Source organism: Tachyglossus aculeatus, chromosome 22 (assembly GCF_015852505.1).
Source record: "Tachyglossus aculeatus isolate mTacAcu1 chromosome 22, mTacAcu1.pri, whole genome shotgun sequence".
Classification (NCBI taxonomy): Eukaryota; Metazoa; Chordata; class Mammalia; order Monotremata; family Tachyglossidae; genus Tachyglossus; species Tachyglossus aculeatus.
This window is the reverse complement of record NC_052087.1, coordinates 3,993,308-4,010,622: the sequence shown is the minus strand read 5'-3', so window position 1 is coordinate 4,010,622 and position 17,315 is coordinate 3,993,308. Positions and strand designations below refer to the sequence as shown.

Genomic DNA, 17,315 nt, shown 5'->3' with positions numbered 1-17,315 from the left:
CCCAGAGAAGTGGAGTGACTTGCCCAAGGTCACACAGCAAATACGTGGTGGACCCAGGATCAGAACCCAGGTCCTTCTGACACCGAGGCCCGTGCTCTATCCATTAGGAGACCCTGCTTCTCTTCAAACATGTCTCTTGGCTCCTGGGCACTCGGAAACATTCTGATTCTACTGCTGAAATTTTCTCAATGCAGGGAAAGGGAGAAGAGTTTCATTTCCCCTCAGACCATGAGTACAGCATCGAAGCCATAGCTTAATTAATAGACCTCAAATCAGAAATACATCAGTTGAATCCACAGGACAAGTTCTATTGAGGAGTGCAGTAATGTAAAAGAAGATATCAGAGGGCGCTGGTCCTCTCCCCTCATCCTCTCTTTTTAAATAACAGCGGGGAGGAGTGGATAGGGCATGGGACTGAGAAGCAGAAGGACCTGAGTTCTAATCCTGGCTCTGCCACTTGTCTGCTGTGACCTTGGACAATTCACTTTACTGCTCTGGGCCTCAGTTCCCTCATCTGTAAAATGAGGATGAAGACTATGAGCCTCAAGTGGGACAGGGACTGTTTCCAACCCGATTTGCTGTATTTACCCCAGTGCTCAGTATAGTGCTTGGCACATAGTAAGCGCTTAACAAATACCACATGGCATAGTGGATAGAGCTTGTGCCTGAGAGTCAGAAGGTCACAGGTTCTAATCCCTCCTCTGCCACTTGTCTGCTGTGTGGCCTTGGACAAGTCACTTCACAAAGTCACTTCTTTGTGCCTCAGTTACCTCATCTGTAAAATGTGGATTGGGACTGTGCACCCCATGTGGGATAGGGACTGTGTCCAGTCCAATTTGCTTGTATCCACCCCAGCATTTAGGACAGTGTCTGGCACGTAATAAGCGCTAAGCAAATTCCATAATTATTATTATTACAGAGCCTGGGACGTAGTAAATGCTTAAAAATACCACAATAGTCAGTCAGTCGTATATCTTGAGCGTTTACTGTGTGTATTCCTTTCTAGAAATCCAACACCCTCATGATACAATCAATCAATCAATGGTATTTTTTCAGCACTTAATATAAGCGGAGCACTGAACTAAACGCTTGGGAAAGTGCAATACAACAGAGATGGTAGACGGGATCCCTGTCCTCAAGGAGTTTACAGCTTTGGGGTGAAGATTCTACCATCTGCAGCCTCGATTAGGAGGATCCCAGAATTTAGTAGCCTGGTTAACCTCAAAGATGCTGGTTTGGCAATTACATTTTGCAACATGAGCTGGTCCTGGGTCCAAATGCATCTTTAATCTCTAATCACCCCACTTTAAATCTCCTCACTGTCACTTCTTCCCTTCTGTGACACCTAATTCTCACAACCCCTGTAGCACTTTTTTTCATGGTATATTTTAAAATGACATTTGTTAGGCATTTACTATGTGCCAGGCACCATACTAAGCACTGAGACACTGTACTAAGCACTTACCATTTACCAGCACTGGGGTACATTCAAATTAATCAGCTTGGACACAGTCCCTGTCCCACATGGGGCTTGCAGTTTCAATTTTACATTTTACAGCGGAGGTAACTGAGGCACAGAAAAGTTAAGTCATTTGCCCAGGGTCACATAGCAGACATGTGTCTACCAACTCTGTTATATTTTATTCTCCCAAGCACTTAGTTCAGTGCTCTGCGCATAGTAAGTGCTCAATAAATACAACTGATTAATTGATCGATGTGGAGGCAGGATTAGAACTCAGGTCCTCGGATTCCCAGGCTCGGGCTCTTTCCACTGAACCATGTTGCTTCTCACTTGTGTATCTACCTTATATACTCAATTCTTCCCACTAGCTGTAATTTATTTCTGTATTTATCTCCCCTGCTGGTTTGTAAGATCCTTGAGGGTAGGGATTTTATCTTCTAATATACTCAAGCACTTAGTACAGTGCTCTGTACCTAGTAGGCGATCAATAAATACCATTGATTGGTTTCTCTAAGATTCAACAAAAACCACCTGGCAAAGGCATTCAATCAGTTCTCTTCCATCCCAACTTATCCTCGCTCCTCTCTCACTGAACCCCAGCTTATACCCTTCAGTCTCTTCAATAATAATAATAATGGCATTTATTAAGCACTTACTATGTGCAAAGCACTGTTCTAAGCGCTGAGCACTGTTCTAAGCGCTGAACCCAACCTACTTAATGTATCTCGTTCTCATCTCTCCTTGCCAACTGTCAACCTCTTTCACTCTGCCTGGAGTTCCCTCCCCCTTCATGTCTGGCAGACCACTGCCCATTCCAACTTCAAAGCCCTTCAGAAAGTTTTATCTCCCTACTGTATTTCCTCTTTACTGCCATTCATTCATTCATTCAATCGTATTTATTGAGCGCTTAATGTTTGCAAAGCGCTGTACTAAAAGCTTGAGAAAGTCCAATATAACAACAAAGAGAGGCATGCCTACTCACAGTGAGCTCACTGTCTAGAGGGCGAGACAGACATTAAGATAAATAAATAAATAGATAAATACATTACAGATATATACATATATGCTGTGGGGATGGGAGGGAGAATGTATGAAAGGGCAAGTAGGAGCGGCGCAGAAGGGAGTGGGAGAAGAGGAAAGGCGGGCTCAGTCAGGGAAGGCTTCTTGGAGGAGATATGCCTTCGACAAGGCTTTGAAGTGGGGGAGAGCAATTCAGACAGATAACTTCAGCACTAATAACTCCAGGACCTCTGAGTCACCTAAACACTTGTATACTGCTACTCACAGAGCACTTTTGTACATTCCTTTAAACTTCGTGTCTTCCCCCTACCTGAAATTTATTTTAGCATCTGTCTCGCCTGCTAGATTGTTCACTCCAAGAGGCTAGAGATGGTGTCTACAGACTGTACTGTACTATCCCAAGTGCTTAGTCCAGTGCTCTGCACAGAAAAAGAGCTCAATACATAGTGCTGATTGATTAATAGAACCCAGTGACGCAGGGTAACAGCTGCCCAGGTGAACATCTCAACTTCCATTCTTTTCCGAAGACCAGTATGCGCCTTGAGTAAGGGAAGCTTGATTCCCGACACTGACAGCTTCTTTTGGTTCTCCTGAATGGGTTGGACAAAGTAACCAGCATTCCCAGCATCCCGGCCTTCCCACCCACCCTGGGATAGGCAACCAACGGCTTATGGTCCACCCTGGGACTACTGCCCAGAAGAAGGGATGCACTTACAAGACTCCCTTTCCCCATTTCCCTTTTGGCAGCCCAGACCATGGAAACCTGCTAAACAGGTCTTCTGTTACCAGCTTCCCACATGGAGAGAGAAAGAAGAGAGGACGAGAGAGGAAAAGAGAGGAGCCATTTTTAATATTACTGTGCTCAAAGCAGTGTGTTCTCTTCATATTCACCTGTACCCTGGCCCAATACACACATACGCACACACACACACACCCCTACCCACTCAATCTCCCCTGGCTTCTGACCTTCACTCTGTGGAATCCACTGGGCTGGTTGGTTTCTCTTCTCCACCCAAGAAGGCAATTAGTCAAGGATAATAACTCTCCCAGGCCCAAGCGAGGGCATACCCTCATTGCTCATTAACGCCAACACAAAACCCCAATTAAAACAGGAGTTACTCAACTACTGATACAATACTAGACGCCAGCTACCTTACTCGAAGGAAACAGCCTGATTACTGTCCCTGGAGTCACCACTACAGGGGCAGAGGAAATAGTCCCTTGCCTTCAACTACTCTTGACCTCGAGAGAGAGGGATTTCAGCCCATCCAGCCCCTTCTCCCCAGCGTCCCTCCACCAGAAGCTGCCCGCGTGGGCTCCTCTGGACCGACTGGGAGTGGCCACGCAAAGTGTGGTGACTCAGATTCCCTTCCCGAAAACCAGTGTGCCAGTCCAAATTGCTCCCTGTTTATCTGTTGGCAAGGAGCCACTCTTCCCAAAGCCATCCATTCATCTGCGTGGCCAACACCCAATCCCCAGCTTGGCTGGTGATGAGGGCTGGGTTGTCCAATGCATGGGCTCATCTTGCAGGTGGGCCAACGGACCCGTATGGCACAGACCGGGTTGAGCTCTTCTCTCCTCTGGGCTTTCAGTCGGTCAATCGTCTGACTGGGGAAACGGCATGGTTTAGTGGACAGAGCACGGGCCTGGGTTCTAATGGCAGCTTAATCCCAGCTCTGCCACTTGTCTGCTGTGTGACCTTGGGTAAGTCACTTCACTTCTCTAGGCCTCAGTTCCCTCATCTGTAAAATGGGGATTGAAACTGGGAGCCCCATGTGGGACAAGGACTGAGTCCAACCCAATATGTTTGTATCCACCCCGGCGCTTAGTCCAGCACTTAGTATAGTGCCTGGCACATAGTAAGTGCCTAACAAGTACCATAATTATTATTATTATTATTACAGAGTCTGGCACATAGTAAGTGCTTAACAAACACCACAAACAATACCACAATCGTCAGTCAATCTTATAGAGGACAGCTGAGCCCCCCAAACTGAAACCCGTGAAATCCACTAAGGCCTATCTTTGATGGAGCCTGGATGCTCCCTGACTCTGGGATATTGAAGGCATTTCCAAAAGGCCTTCCCAGACTAAACCCCACTTTTCCTCATCTCCCACTCCCTTCTGTGTCTTCCTGATTTTTTCCCTTTGCTCCTCCCGCCCTCCCAGCCCCAAAGCACTTATGTACACATCTGTAATTTTACTTATCCCTATGCCCTTCCCCACTTCCAACCCCAAGGCACTTATGTACTTATCTGTAATTTTATTTATTTGTATTGATGTCTGCCTCCCCCCATTCTAGACTGTGAACTCCTTGTGGGCAGGGAATGTCACTGTTTTTGTTGTATTGTACTTTCCCAAGCACTTAGTACAGTGTTCTACACACAGTAAGTGTTCAATTGATTGATTGATTGACAAGGGATCAGGCAAATGGGCAGGTGGGAGAGGAAACCTTTACAACTTGGGAGAAGTCAGTCATCTCCTGCTTGGTCCAAGCTCCTCATGAACAAGGCATTTTCCTTTTTCAAGGTCCCCCACCTCCCATTTTAGCCAGCCTGGGAAAGTTTCCCCCCCTCTGGACTGTGGGACTATGCCCCAGTGCAATCAGAAGAAGGAGGAGCTCTGAGGCCTTGCTCAGATGCAGGCCTCACTGCTGGGACTCGTTAGCCCTCCGGCAAACCTGGTCAATCCAGTTTTAAAATAAACAAGACAGGAGGCTTCCCCTGGAGGGGGGTGACTGGAGACGGGCCCCTTCTCAAATCCGTAACTTCCCAGGGTTCCCAACGCAAGCCCTGGCACTGGACTGGTCGATACCTCCTCAGGGTAGCCACAGTGATCAACACCAGGACAGGCAGCTAACCAACGAGGCCTGAGGCTGCTGGGAATTGGAGGCCAGAAAGGAAGAACCCAGCCCAGCCAGGCAGGCTAACCAACAGAGCCATGGAAAATAATAATAATAATGATGGTGGTATTTGTTAAGTGCTTACTATGCGCAGGCACTGTACTAGGCGCTGGGGGAGATACAAGCAAATCGAGTTGGACATAGTCTGCATCCCAAGTGGGGGTCAAAGTCTCGATCCTCATTTTCCAGATGAGATAACTGAGGCCCAGAGAAGTGAAGTGACTTGCCCAAGGCCGCACAGCAGACAAGTAGTGACCTTCTGACTCCCAGGCTCACGCTCTATTCACTCCCCCATGCAGAATTGTGAGAGGAACTTATTTCCCAGTCCAGGGCAGCATGGGAAAAGAGGGTATTTATTGACTAAGGGAAAGTTTCCAGGACAGGGGCCGAGTTTTGCGTGGCAAATCAACGTCGGGCCAAACATATCGTACAGAATCAGCCTGCTTCTTGGTGCTAACTCGTTGTCAACGACTATGACGGGAAGTCAATACTGATGCTTTTAACTCCCTCCTAAACCCCCCCCCACCTCCTCTTTCTCTTGCCCCTGATGACCTTGTCACTGATTTCCCTGAAAAAATTTAAACCGTAGTGTTTGATCTCCCTATAATCTCCCCGCTCCTTGTCAGTCCCATTCTCCTCCCACTCACCTTTGACTTTCCCATCCTTCCCAGCAGTATCTCAAGATGAGATCTCCCACCTCCTCTTTAAAACTACCCCCTCCAATTAAGGCTCTGTTCCCACCTCTTCACACCTATTAAAACACTTGCTCCCTTCCCTCTTCCCTCCCTGACCATCATCTTCAACCACTCACTCTCCAATAGCTTTTTCCCCACTGCTTTCAAACAAGCCCATATATTTCCTCTCCTAGAAAATCCCTTCCTTAACCCCATGGCTCCCTCGTACCATTCCTTCCCAAACTGTTCGAGAGAGTTGTTTACACTAGCTGCCTCCACATCTTCTCTTTCCATTCTCTCCTCGACCCCCTCCAATCTGGCTTCTGCCTTCTTCACGCCCAGAAACTGCCCTCTCAAAGCTCACCAATAACCTCCTTCTGACCAAATCCAATGATCCCTACTCCATCCTAATCCTCCTCAACCTCTCAGGTGCCTTTGACACTGTGGGCCACTTCCTTGGGTAGGAAATATTATCCATCCTCAGCATCACTGACACTGTCCTCTCCTGGTTCTCCTCCTCTCTCTCCAGCTGCTCATTTTCAGTCTCTTTCACAGGCTCCTCCTCTGCTTCCCACCCTCAAATTGTGGAAGTCCCTCAAGATTCAATTCTGGGGTCGTATTCTAGTCTCCATCTACACCCACTCCCTTGGAGAACTCATTCGCCCCCAAGCCCTGAACTACCAACTTCCCAAATCTATCTCTCCAGGCCTGATTGCTCTCTTTCTCTACTGTCTCACATTTCCTCCTGCCTTGAGGACATCTCTTTTTGGATTAACATGTCTAATACAGAACTACTCATTTTTCCACTCAAACCCTGTCCTCCCCAAGATTTTCTGATCACTGTAGACAACACCACTAGCATCCCTGTCTCACAAAGCTGTAACCTTGGCACTGCCCTTGAATCGTCTCCATCATTCAACCTACATATTCAGTCTGTCACTAAATCCTGTCAGTTCTACCTTCACAACGTCTCCAGACTTCATGCTTTCCTCTCCATCCAAACTGCTACCACACTGATCCAAGCTCTTAAAACAACCCGCCTTGACTAATAATAATAATAATCATGATTAGGGTATTTGGTTAAGTGCTGACTATATGCCAGGCACTGTTCTAAGCGTTGAGGTAGATACAAGCAAATAGGCTTGGATAACAGTCCCTGTTCCATGTGGGACTCACAGTCTTAATCCCCATTTTACAGATAAGGTAACTGAGGCACAGGGAGGTGAAGTGACTTGCCCAAGGTCACACAGCAGACAAGTGGCAGAGCTGGGATGAGAACCCATGACCTTCTTGCTCCCAGGCCCATGCTCTAGCCACTACACTATGCTGCTTCTCATACTGCATTAGAAAACTGTATTAGCCTCCTTGCTGACCTCCCTGCCTCCAGTATCTCCCTTCTCCAGTCCATACTTCATCCTGCTGCCTGGGTCATTTTTCTTAAAGAAATGACCATTTGGTCCACATTTTCCCTCTCATTAAAAGCCTTCAGTGTTCGCCCATCTACCTCTGCATCAAACAGAAACTCTTTGCTGTTGGCCTTAGAGCCTTCAACAGTTTTTCTCTTCCTATCTTATCCTACAGATTGCCTCGATAACCCAGACCTCACACTTCACTCCTCTATCATCATCAATCGTATTTATTGAGCGCTTACTATGTGCAGAGCATTGTACTAAGCGCTTGGGAAGTACAAATTGGCAACATATAGAGACAGTCCCTACCCAACAGTGGGCTCACAGTCTAAAAGGGGAAGACAGAGAACAAAACCAAACATACTAACAAAATAAAATAAATAGAATAGATATGTACAAGTAAAATAAATAAATAAATAGAGTAATAAATATGTACAAACATATATACAACACTACCAACTCTACCTGTACCAACTTACTCACCTCAATCTCATCTATCTCACTGCTGTCCCCTTGCCCACTTCCTCCCCTAAGCCTGGAACTCTCTCCCCATCTTCAAAGCCCTATTTGGTTTATATTTTTGTTTTGTTGTCTGTCTCCCCCTTCTAGACTGTGAGCCCGCTGTTGGGTAGGGACCGTCTCTATATGTTGCAAACTTGTACTTCCCAAGCGCTTAGTACAGTGCTCTGCACACAGTAAGCGCTCAATAAATATGATTGAATGAATGATTGAATGAAAATCACATCTCCCAGAGGCCTTCCCTGACTACCCTTCTCTTTGTGTTGCCCGTGTACTGAAACCCTCTTAAGCAGTGTAATATTTACCCCAGCCCCACAGCACTTACATACCTATCCATCTGTAATTTCCTCATCTGTAAAATGGGGATTGAGACTGAGAGCCCCATGTGGGATGGGGGCTCTGTCCAACCTGATTACCTTATATCTACCCCTGCGCTTAAAACAGTGCTTGACACATAGTAAGCGCTTAACAAATACCACCATTATTACTACTCCTTTGTATTGTAATCGCTCAAGGACTTACTACAATGCTGTATGCACAGTAAGCCCTTAAAAAATAAACCACTGATTGACGGCCCCTCTGGCTAACCCCAATGGTCCCAGACAAGGCGAGGCAGTGAAGAGTGGGCTGGGTGCCTTGGAACCAGAAACTCTGTCTTGCATCTCCAAGAAGCCACAGAAGCTCCGCATTACAGGCCTGGCCCGGGCTGCTCACTGAGTGTTTATTTCTACCAACTCAAAATCCTGGGTGAGAGCACCAAAGGCAAGAACGCAGCTGAGAAGTCTGCCAGGAGTTTCCTGTGGCTAACACCCAAGGTCCCTGGAAGGATTTCTCCATCCCAATCCCAGGGTTTAACTAAACGCTGGTCACTGGGACGTTCCGGCCTGAATTCTTTTAAGGCAAACGGCGTGGAGCAGGAAGGGTGTCTAGGTGGTAGTCGACCTCGGGAGCCATCCGGAATTGCCCACCGTGGGGGTTTATCCGCCTCGCGCCAACCTAGCTCCTTGCCAGGAAAAGTCTTCCAAGTTATTGCTCCACCCTCCCCTCCGGGGAATGGGAACTCAGCCCTTAGCCTGGAATTCTATACGTCCCGGATCACAGGTTTGGTTGCCGGACTTAGTACCGTGAATAGTGGATACAGCACGGGCCTGGGATTCAGAAGGTCCTGGGTTCTAATCCCCGCTCTGCCACCTCTCTGCTGTGTGATCTTGGACAAATCACTTCTCTTCTCTAGGCCTCAGTTACCTCACCTGCAAAATGGGGACTGGAAACATGAGCCCCAGGTGGGACAGGGACTGTGTCCAGCCTGATTAGCTTGTATCTACCCCGGAGTTTGACACAGAGAAAGTGCTTAACAAATACCACCATCATCATAAATACCACTGACTGTATGGATTCTGACATGTGTGCCCCTGTCCCGGAAGCCCAGAGTGAGAGGGGAGGCTTCAACTGGACTGTAAGCTCCTCGTGGGCAGGGGACGGCGAGTGGTGTTGCTCCACCCTTGGGTTGAGGCTTTGCACTCAGAAGGATGGGTCCCCTTCATATGCAAAGGACAACTAGACATTTTTATATAGAGAGAGATATTGATGCGCTCAGTAAAGGCCCCTCACTGACATCCCTAGAAACCAGCAGCCAGGCCCTGAACATTTTTGATGTACCAGTCAATCAATAAATCAATTGATCATATTTACTGAGTGCTTACTGTGTGCAGAGCACTGTACTAAACACTTGAGAGGGTACAATATTCTTCCCAATATTACTTCCCAAGCGCTTAGTACAGTGGTCTGCACACAGTAAGTGCTCAATAAATACGATTGAATGAATAAATATAAAAGAGTTGGTAGACATGTTCCCTGTCCACAACAAACTTACAGTCTAAGACTGTCCCTAGGAGAGATGCAAGCCCGAGGGACACTGAGGTTTTTGGGAGGGGTTTGGGCTGAAATCCATTGCTAAAATCCACCCTTTCCTCTCCATCCAAACTGCTACCATGTTAACACAATCACTTATCCTATCTTGCCTTGATTACTGGATTGGCCTCCTCGCTGAGTCCATCTCTTCCCACCCAGTCCATACTTCACTCTGCTCTCCTGGATCATTTCTCTACAAAAGCATTCAGTCCACATTTTTGCACTCCTCAAGAACCTCCAGTGGTTACCCATCCACCTCCACATCAAACAAAAACTCCTCACCATTGGCTTCAAAGCAGTCAGTCACCGTGCCCCCTCCTACCTCACCTCCCTTCTTTCCTACTACAAGCCAGCCCGCACACTTCACTCTAATGCCAACCTTCTCATTGTACCTCACTGTACTCTATCTTGTCCATCTCACTGCCACCCTCTCACCCACCTCCTACCTCCGGCCTGGAACGCCCTCCCTCTTCTTATCTGCCCCGCTTCAAAGCCTTACTGAAGGCACATCTCCTCCAAAGGCCTTCTCTGACAAAGCCCTCATTTTCCCATTTTCTCACTCCCTTCTGCATCACCTGACTTGTTCCTTTTATTCCTCACTACCACCACCCTCCTCATAACCCCACAGCACTTATGGCCATAGCCGTATCAATGCCTGTCTCGCCTTTTGGACTGTAAGTTTATTGTAGGCTGCGGATGTGTCTGTTATATTGTACTCTCCCTAGTGCTTAGTACAGTGCCCAGCACACGGTAAGTGCTCAATAAATAGGATTGACTGATTGAGTGGGAAAAAGAGTCTGTCCATGTGGCTTTGCATGCACACTCCTGTTCTGGTCTCATGCACGTGCGGAGAAGAAAACCCCAGGCTGATGCCAAGCAGGCACCCCGAGGCCCGCAGGGGTGTTGCTTATATTTGGCGATGGATGGAGTACCTGGCTTGGGTCTGGCTGGAACGTCCCTCTCCTGACCGGAGACTTTGCAGAAGGGCAGAGTTCTGCAGTGGACGCTGAGGGCTGAGATTAAACACAAGCACCCAGGTGAGTCAGGGAAGCCTGAAAACGTGTCAGACTGAAGCAGCAGCAGGGGACACGTCTGTGGCCTCGTTCCCAGGCTCTCTTGCCGCCTGACTTAGGAGCAGAGTATGAATGCCCAAAATTCACTTTCCCTGACAGGCCGCTGAAACTCAGCTCAAAAGTGTATCCCAGTGAGCCAGCATTATCCACTGGGCCCGCTGACAGCTGACCATCCGGCTGGCTCAAAGGCCCAGGACGCTGCTCCTTGGTATCAGCCTTCTGGGAGACTCCTCCAAAGGCATTCAAACAATTTCAAAGCTGTAATTTATTTCAATTAATGTCTGTCTCCCCATCTAGACTGTAAGCTTGCTGTGGGCAGGGAATGTGTCTATTTATTCTTATAGTGTACTCTCCCAAGCGCTTACTACAGTGCTCTGCACAAAGTAAGCACTCAGTAAATACCACTGACTTGAGTTCCAACACCAAAAAATAAGAACAACAATGCGTGCCATAGCCTCTACTTAACAGCGTATCAGTTGTATTTATTGGGCCCTTACTATGTACTAATTGCCTGGGAAAATACAATACAACAGAAATGGAAGACAGGTTCCCTGACCACAAGGGAATTTACAGTCTAGAGGGGGAGACAGACATTAATAAAAATAAATACTTATGGGGAAGGGGTCTGAGGTCTAGAGGGGAAGCCAGACTAGCTGAATGTGTCATCTGTCTCAGTGGGAGCCACTGTCTGGTTGGCATGACGTTGGAGGTAAAGAGGCTGGGTGACCCCGCTTCCCATCCAAGCAGAGAAAGCCCAAGGGGCAGGGGCAGAAGCAGCAGGGTGGAGGCTGGGCAGAAGTTAAGTGACTTGCCCAAGGTCACCAAGCAGACAACTGGAGGAACCCCGATGCCCTCCTTCTCTCAGCCCTGTCTTGCTCCAGGGGCATGAGCTGTTTGCTCATCATGATTTTTATTGTCTAATGGTATTTGTTAAGTGCTTACTATGTGCCAGGCACTGTACTAAGCGCTGGGGTAGATGCAAGCTAATCAGGTTGGACACAGTCCCAGTTCCACTTGGAGCTCACAATATTAGCTCCATTGTACAGATGAGGGAATTGAGGCTCTCAAAAGCGAAGTGACTTGCCCAAGGCCACAAGGCAGACAAGTGGCGGAGCCAGGATTAGAACCTGGGTCCTTCTGACTCCCAGGCATGTGCTCCCTCCACTGGAACCGGGGCTTTGGCTCTCTGCCGGTTGAGTCCCCCTGGTCCTCGAGACACACTGATTCCAGCCAAGTGAAGGCCCGGGAGCCATCAGACAGTCATCCCTGCAGATGTCTTTGTCCATCATAATAATAATAATTCTGGTATTTGTTAAGTGCTTATTGTGTGCCAGGCACTGTACTAAGCCCTGGGGTGGATAAAAGCAAATCAGGTTGGACACAGTCCCTGTCCCATATGGGGCTCACAATCTCAATCCCCATTTTACAGATGAGGAAATTGAGGCCTGGAGAAGTGAAGTGACTTGCCCAAGGTCTCACAGCAGACAAATGGCGGAGCTGGGATTAGAACTCACAACCTTCTGACTCTCTGGCCTGTGCTGTAACCAGTACACCATGTTGCTTCCACCAGCGGGTAAGCAGGTAATGCCTTCCCTCGTTCCAGGCTTCTCTGCCGAGACCAACCAGGACTTGCCCCTTACCCCCACCCCGACTCCTCATTTTCCCCCCAAAACCTCAAGACTCCTTCAAAGTGAGAGGGTCCTCCCTGGAGTCAGCTGTGGGAGGGGTGAGTCTCCTCAACTTCCCACCCAATACCGATACTTTGGGAAAGTTTCCTCCTGTCCTTGGTTAGGGCCCACCTTGGGGGAACTGTAGCTGCAGCCACCCTATGGGCTGAGCTTCCCAAATAATAACAATAATGATGGTATTTGTTAAGCGCTTACTATGGGCGAAGCACTGTTCTATGCGCTGGGGGCAGTACAAGGTGATCAGGTTGTCCCGTGTGGGGCTCACAGTCTCAATCCCCATTTTACAGATGAGGTAACTGAGGCACAGAGAAGTTAAGTGACTTGCCCAAAGTCACACATCTGACAAGTGGCAGAGCCGGGATTAGAACTCATGACCTCTGACTCCCAAGTCTGGGTTCTTTCCACTGAGCCACACTGCTTCTCCAAACTAATAACGATGCTATTTGTTAAGCGCTTAGGATAGGTCAAGCACCGTTCTAATAGCTGGGACAGATACAAGGTAATCAGGTTGGATACAGCCCCTGTCCCATATGAGGCCCTCAGTCTTAATCCCCATTTTACAGATGTGGGAACTGCGGCCCAGAGAAGTGAAGTGACTTGCCCAAGGTCACACAGTGGCCAAGTGGCGGAGTCGGGATTAGAAACCAGGCCCATATTCTATCCACTAGGCCTTGCACTGTGGAGTCACCTCCCTCAACGTCGCCTTGGCCCCGTGGACCCAACAACCACCATCTCCAGGCATGGTGGGAAGGGGAACTGTTGGGGGGGCCCTGGGACACCCCTACTGAGCCCCTCCTGCTAGACTGTAAGCCCCCCGTGGGACAAGGACTGTGTCCAACCTGATTACCTTGTATCTACACCGGCAGTTAGAACAGCACTTGGGGCACAATAAGCACTTAACAAATAACCCCACAGCACTCTCCCAGCCTGACGGAAACTTGGGCTCCGGTTCAGAGCCCGCCTGGCACCACCCAGGACCACACGTGGGCTCTGGCACTGGGCCCCCCCCCCGTCCCATCCCTGGCTGCCCCCACACCAGTTCATCAGGAATGACGCCCACCCCAGCCCCCAGAGATCTTGGCCGAAGCCTTGGCTGTGGAACCACCCATGATGGGGATGGGGAGGACTCGTAAATTGATTAAATGTGTCTGCGAAGACAAAAGTCTGGTCTTGCCGGGACGAGCCAGAGCTGGTCTGGTGTCCCCCAGCGAGCTGAATCTGCAGTGACTGGTGCCCGGGGCCTGTCTGGTGGCAGAGGAGAAGAACCCCTTGTGAGAGAGCCCAGGGTGGGCAGAGAGATGCCTTCCCACCCCCATCATGGCACGGCTGAGGACCAGCGAGTCTTAGTGGATAAAGCTCGGGAGTCAGAAGGCCTTGGTTTCTCTGCCGCTTGTCTGCTGTGTGACTTTGGGCAGGTCACTTCACTTCTCTGGGCCTCAGTTCCCTCATCTGTAAAACGGGGACTGAGACCATGAGCCCCACGTGGGACAGGGACCGTGTCCAACTTGATTTGCTTGTGGCCACCACAACGTTCCCCTCTGAGGGTTGCACCTGGAGAGTTTCCAGTACTCTACCAGTCTCGGCTACGGGAGGGAGAGTCAAGCCGAGGCCTACCCATTCCATTTCTAGCTTGGGCAGTGGCTAGCGAGTGGCAGGCAATCTTCTACAAATCAAAACTCACCCGTGCTGGGCAGCAGCAGCATGGGAGGGAGTCGAGGGCGGAGACTTGAGTTTACTGCGTGGAAGGAGGCAATGGTAAACCACTTCCATATTTTTACCAAGAAAACTCTCGGGATACACTACCAAAACGATGGCAGACGGAGAGCAGGGCGTTCTGGGAGAGATGTGCCCATGCTGTTGCTACGGGTTGGAAACGACTCGACGGTGTAAGACAAGGGTTTAGTACAGTGCCTGGCACGTAGCAAGCATTTAACAAATACCACAATCCTTATTATTATTATCAATCTCTAACTAAGCCGCTCCCTGACTACGCTATTGTCAATGACCTTTGCTTGTCATTCCCAATAGACATTTCACCAGACAGTTTCTCATACCACCCGGAAATGACATGCCAGCACGCCAAGTCCCGATGGCTACAAAACCCAGGACCCGTGATCTTCTTGCTCAATCTGCCCGGTGTCAGGCTGTTCTTTGCGTAAAGCACTTCAGCGCTGGGATCCGAGTGTGAGGGGCTACCTTTTGGGCAGGAGAGGACGAGTCAACGGTTGAAGGAGCGAAGACTGCAGCAGCAGAACAGTCAGATGAGAGGCAAGAAGGAGAGGAGAGACGGTGAGAGACGGACAGGGCCTTGGAGGGAAGTTTATTCTGCACAGAATGGAAAGAGGAAATGTTAAGAGGAAAGAGGAAATGTTAAGACGCTCACATCGATCAAGAGGTGAGATGACGTCAGCCATAGGGCTGCTCGGGAGCAGAGGAATCCAGCCCACATTTCTCGTGACGGACAGGAGCTTTATTTTCCACAGGCTCGCACAGTCATTTAAGCAGCCTCCGCTTAATCTCCCTCCACACCCTCACGGTGCAGTCCACGGAGAAGCCAAAGCGCTTCCCAGGAAATTCCGGGACTCCAGGCTCCTCTGCCTTTGAGCCTGTCCCCTGCTTCCCTCTGCTGATACCAGACGTTGGCTTGGGTCCGAGATTCCTCCCCGCATTCCCTCCTGCTTAAGGAAGAGACTTGAGATGCCGAGGTTAAGTCTCTGTCACACTGCTCCAACAGTCCAGCCCCAGAAATCAAGTCCAATCACCCTTCCCCCGACCAGGGCCACTTGCCCGAGGTCTGCCATGGTCCGTGGGGAAATTAGAGAAACGGGCCATTTGGGACCTGAGCAAAGCAGTCTGGAAATGGAGCTTCTGTTCTCACGTCAAGGGCCGGAACTTGTTCTGGCTGCTTTTTTTTTTTTTTAAGTGGTATTTGTTAGGTGCTTACTAAGTGTCAAACACTGTTCTAAGTGCTGGGGTAGGTACATGTAAATTTGATCGATTGGACACAGTCCCCGTCCCACAACGGGCTCACAATCTAAATAGGAGGGAGTACAGATATTAAATCCTCATTTTACAGCTGAGGAAATTGAAGCCCAGAGAAGTGAAGTGACTTGCCCAAGGTCACACAGCAGACACGTAATAGATCCAGGATTAGAACCCAGGCTCTCGGGAACCCCAGGCCCATGCTTTTTCTACAGGGCTGCGCTACTTTCTCCTGTCTTTACACTAAGCCACGTGTTCCTCTACATAAACTCCTGGGTCCTGAATTGTCACAGCCCTCCTACACGCTTTCTGACTCTCTCCAGGTGCAGACTGACTTTTCCTCAGGGAAAAACTGACCCTCCCACTTCCAGTATAAGCCATGGTTTATCACAGGGAGACCAGGCCTGACTTCCAAAGCCAGACATATTATCCCAATCCCCTTTCTCCCACCCACCCACCCACCCAGAGAACCTTGCCGTGTTTCACCTGAGGGAAATGCTCAGATCCAAACATGGAGGCGAGGTGAGCAGCTTTCTCCTTTATGTTCTTGGCCTGGAATTCCCTATTTGCTAAGTTCTGAACCCTCTTCTGCCGAGGTCACCCGAGAAAGGAGAAAGAACAGAGACAAAGAAGGTAGGGTGAACAGCAGCAGGCTGAGCAGGAAAGGAAGTCTGGGCCCAGCTTAATGTGGTCCCAGAAATAGCATGGAGAGAGGGAAAATAGGGACTCCAGGGGGCCAGAAAGGGCAGCAAACAAGGAGGGTTATGACCAAGGCTCAAGGGCAAACCCAGGGGAAGCAAGAAGCCAAGAACTTTTAAGAATGATGATAATCATAATAATAATCGTGGTATTTTGTTTAGTGCTTACTAAGTGCCAAGCACCGTAATAAAAAATAATACCATAATTGTGGTATTTGTTATCGCATTTGTATTAAGCACTGGGGTAGAAACAAAATCCTCAGGTCCCACATGGGGCTCATAGTCTACATAGGAGGGAGAACAGGGATTGGACCCTCATTTGGACAGATGAGGGAACTGAGGCCCAGAGAAGTGAAGGTCACCCAACAGACAAGTGGATGAGCCAGGATTAGGCAGAGGCTCTTTCCACTAGGCCACGCACCTTATGTATCTTCTCCTCCACATGCTGAAGGCGCTGCAACATGCCTGAGAGCATAAAGGCCACGGGGCAGGCGGCAGGGGGTGGGACTGCGTTTTCCGACTGCCCCGTGGTCCTGGTTATGGGCTGGGGACTCCCAGCCGGGGGGTCACTGCCACGGGTAAGCTGTGCTGCAGCCCCAGGAGCTCGTTCAGACCTAGTGAACTCCTGCAACTGGGAATCAATCAATCAGTGGTATGTATTAATAATAACAATAATAATAATAATAGAATAATAATTATGGTATTTGTTACTATGTGCCAAGCTCTGTTCTAAGCACTTGGGTAAATAATAATAATAACAATAATGGCATTTATTAAGCACTTACTATGTGCAAAGCACTGTTCTAAGTGCTGGGGAGGTTACAAGGTGATCAGGTTGTCCCACGGGGGGCTCACAGTCCCCATTTTACAGATGAGGTAACTGAGGCACAAAGAAGCAAAGTGACTTGCCCAAAGTCACACAGCTGACAAGGTAATCAGGCTAGACAAAGTCCCTGTTCCACATGGGGCTCACACTT

General features: G+C 49.0%; 1 protein-coding gene and 1 non-coding gene across 7 annotated transcripts in view; one reads left to right on the top strand and one right to left on the bottom strand.

Moving 5' to 3' along the window:
* MICAL2 (microtubule associated monooxygenase, calponin and LIM domain containing 2) overlaps nt 1–17,315 on the bottom strand; it is a 230,276-nt gene that overhangs the window by 78,397 nt on the left and 134,564 nt on the right. For 3 of the 6 annotated variants that reach the window (XM_038765410.1, XM_038765407.1, XM_038765408.1), the window contains 4 exons: nt 16,760–16,969; nt 16,127–16,228; nt 14,855–14,983; nt 10,830–10,910 (listed from right to left, as the gene is read on the bottom strand). The exons of 1 other annotated variant lie outside the window; for it this stretch is intronic. In XM_038765410.1, the coding sequence (XP_038621338.1) occupies nt 10,830–10,910; nt 14,855–14,983; nt 16,127–16,228; nt 16,760–16,969 (522 nt within the window). The remainder of the gene's footprint in view (nt 1–10,829; nt 10,911–14,854; nt 14,984–16,126; nt 16,229–16,759; nt 16,970–17,315) is intronic. 2 more of the 6 variants (XM_038765412.1, XM_038765409.1) reach the window with 2 other exon arrangements.
* On the top strand, nt 14,192–14,329 carry LOC119944367. The gene has a single exon (XR_005455853.1). It is a non-coding gene; the product is annotated as a small nucleolar RNA SNORA7 (small nucleolar RNA).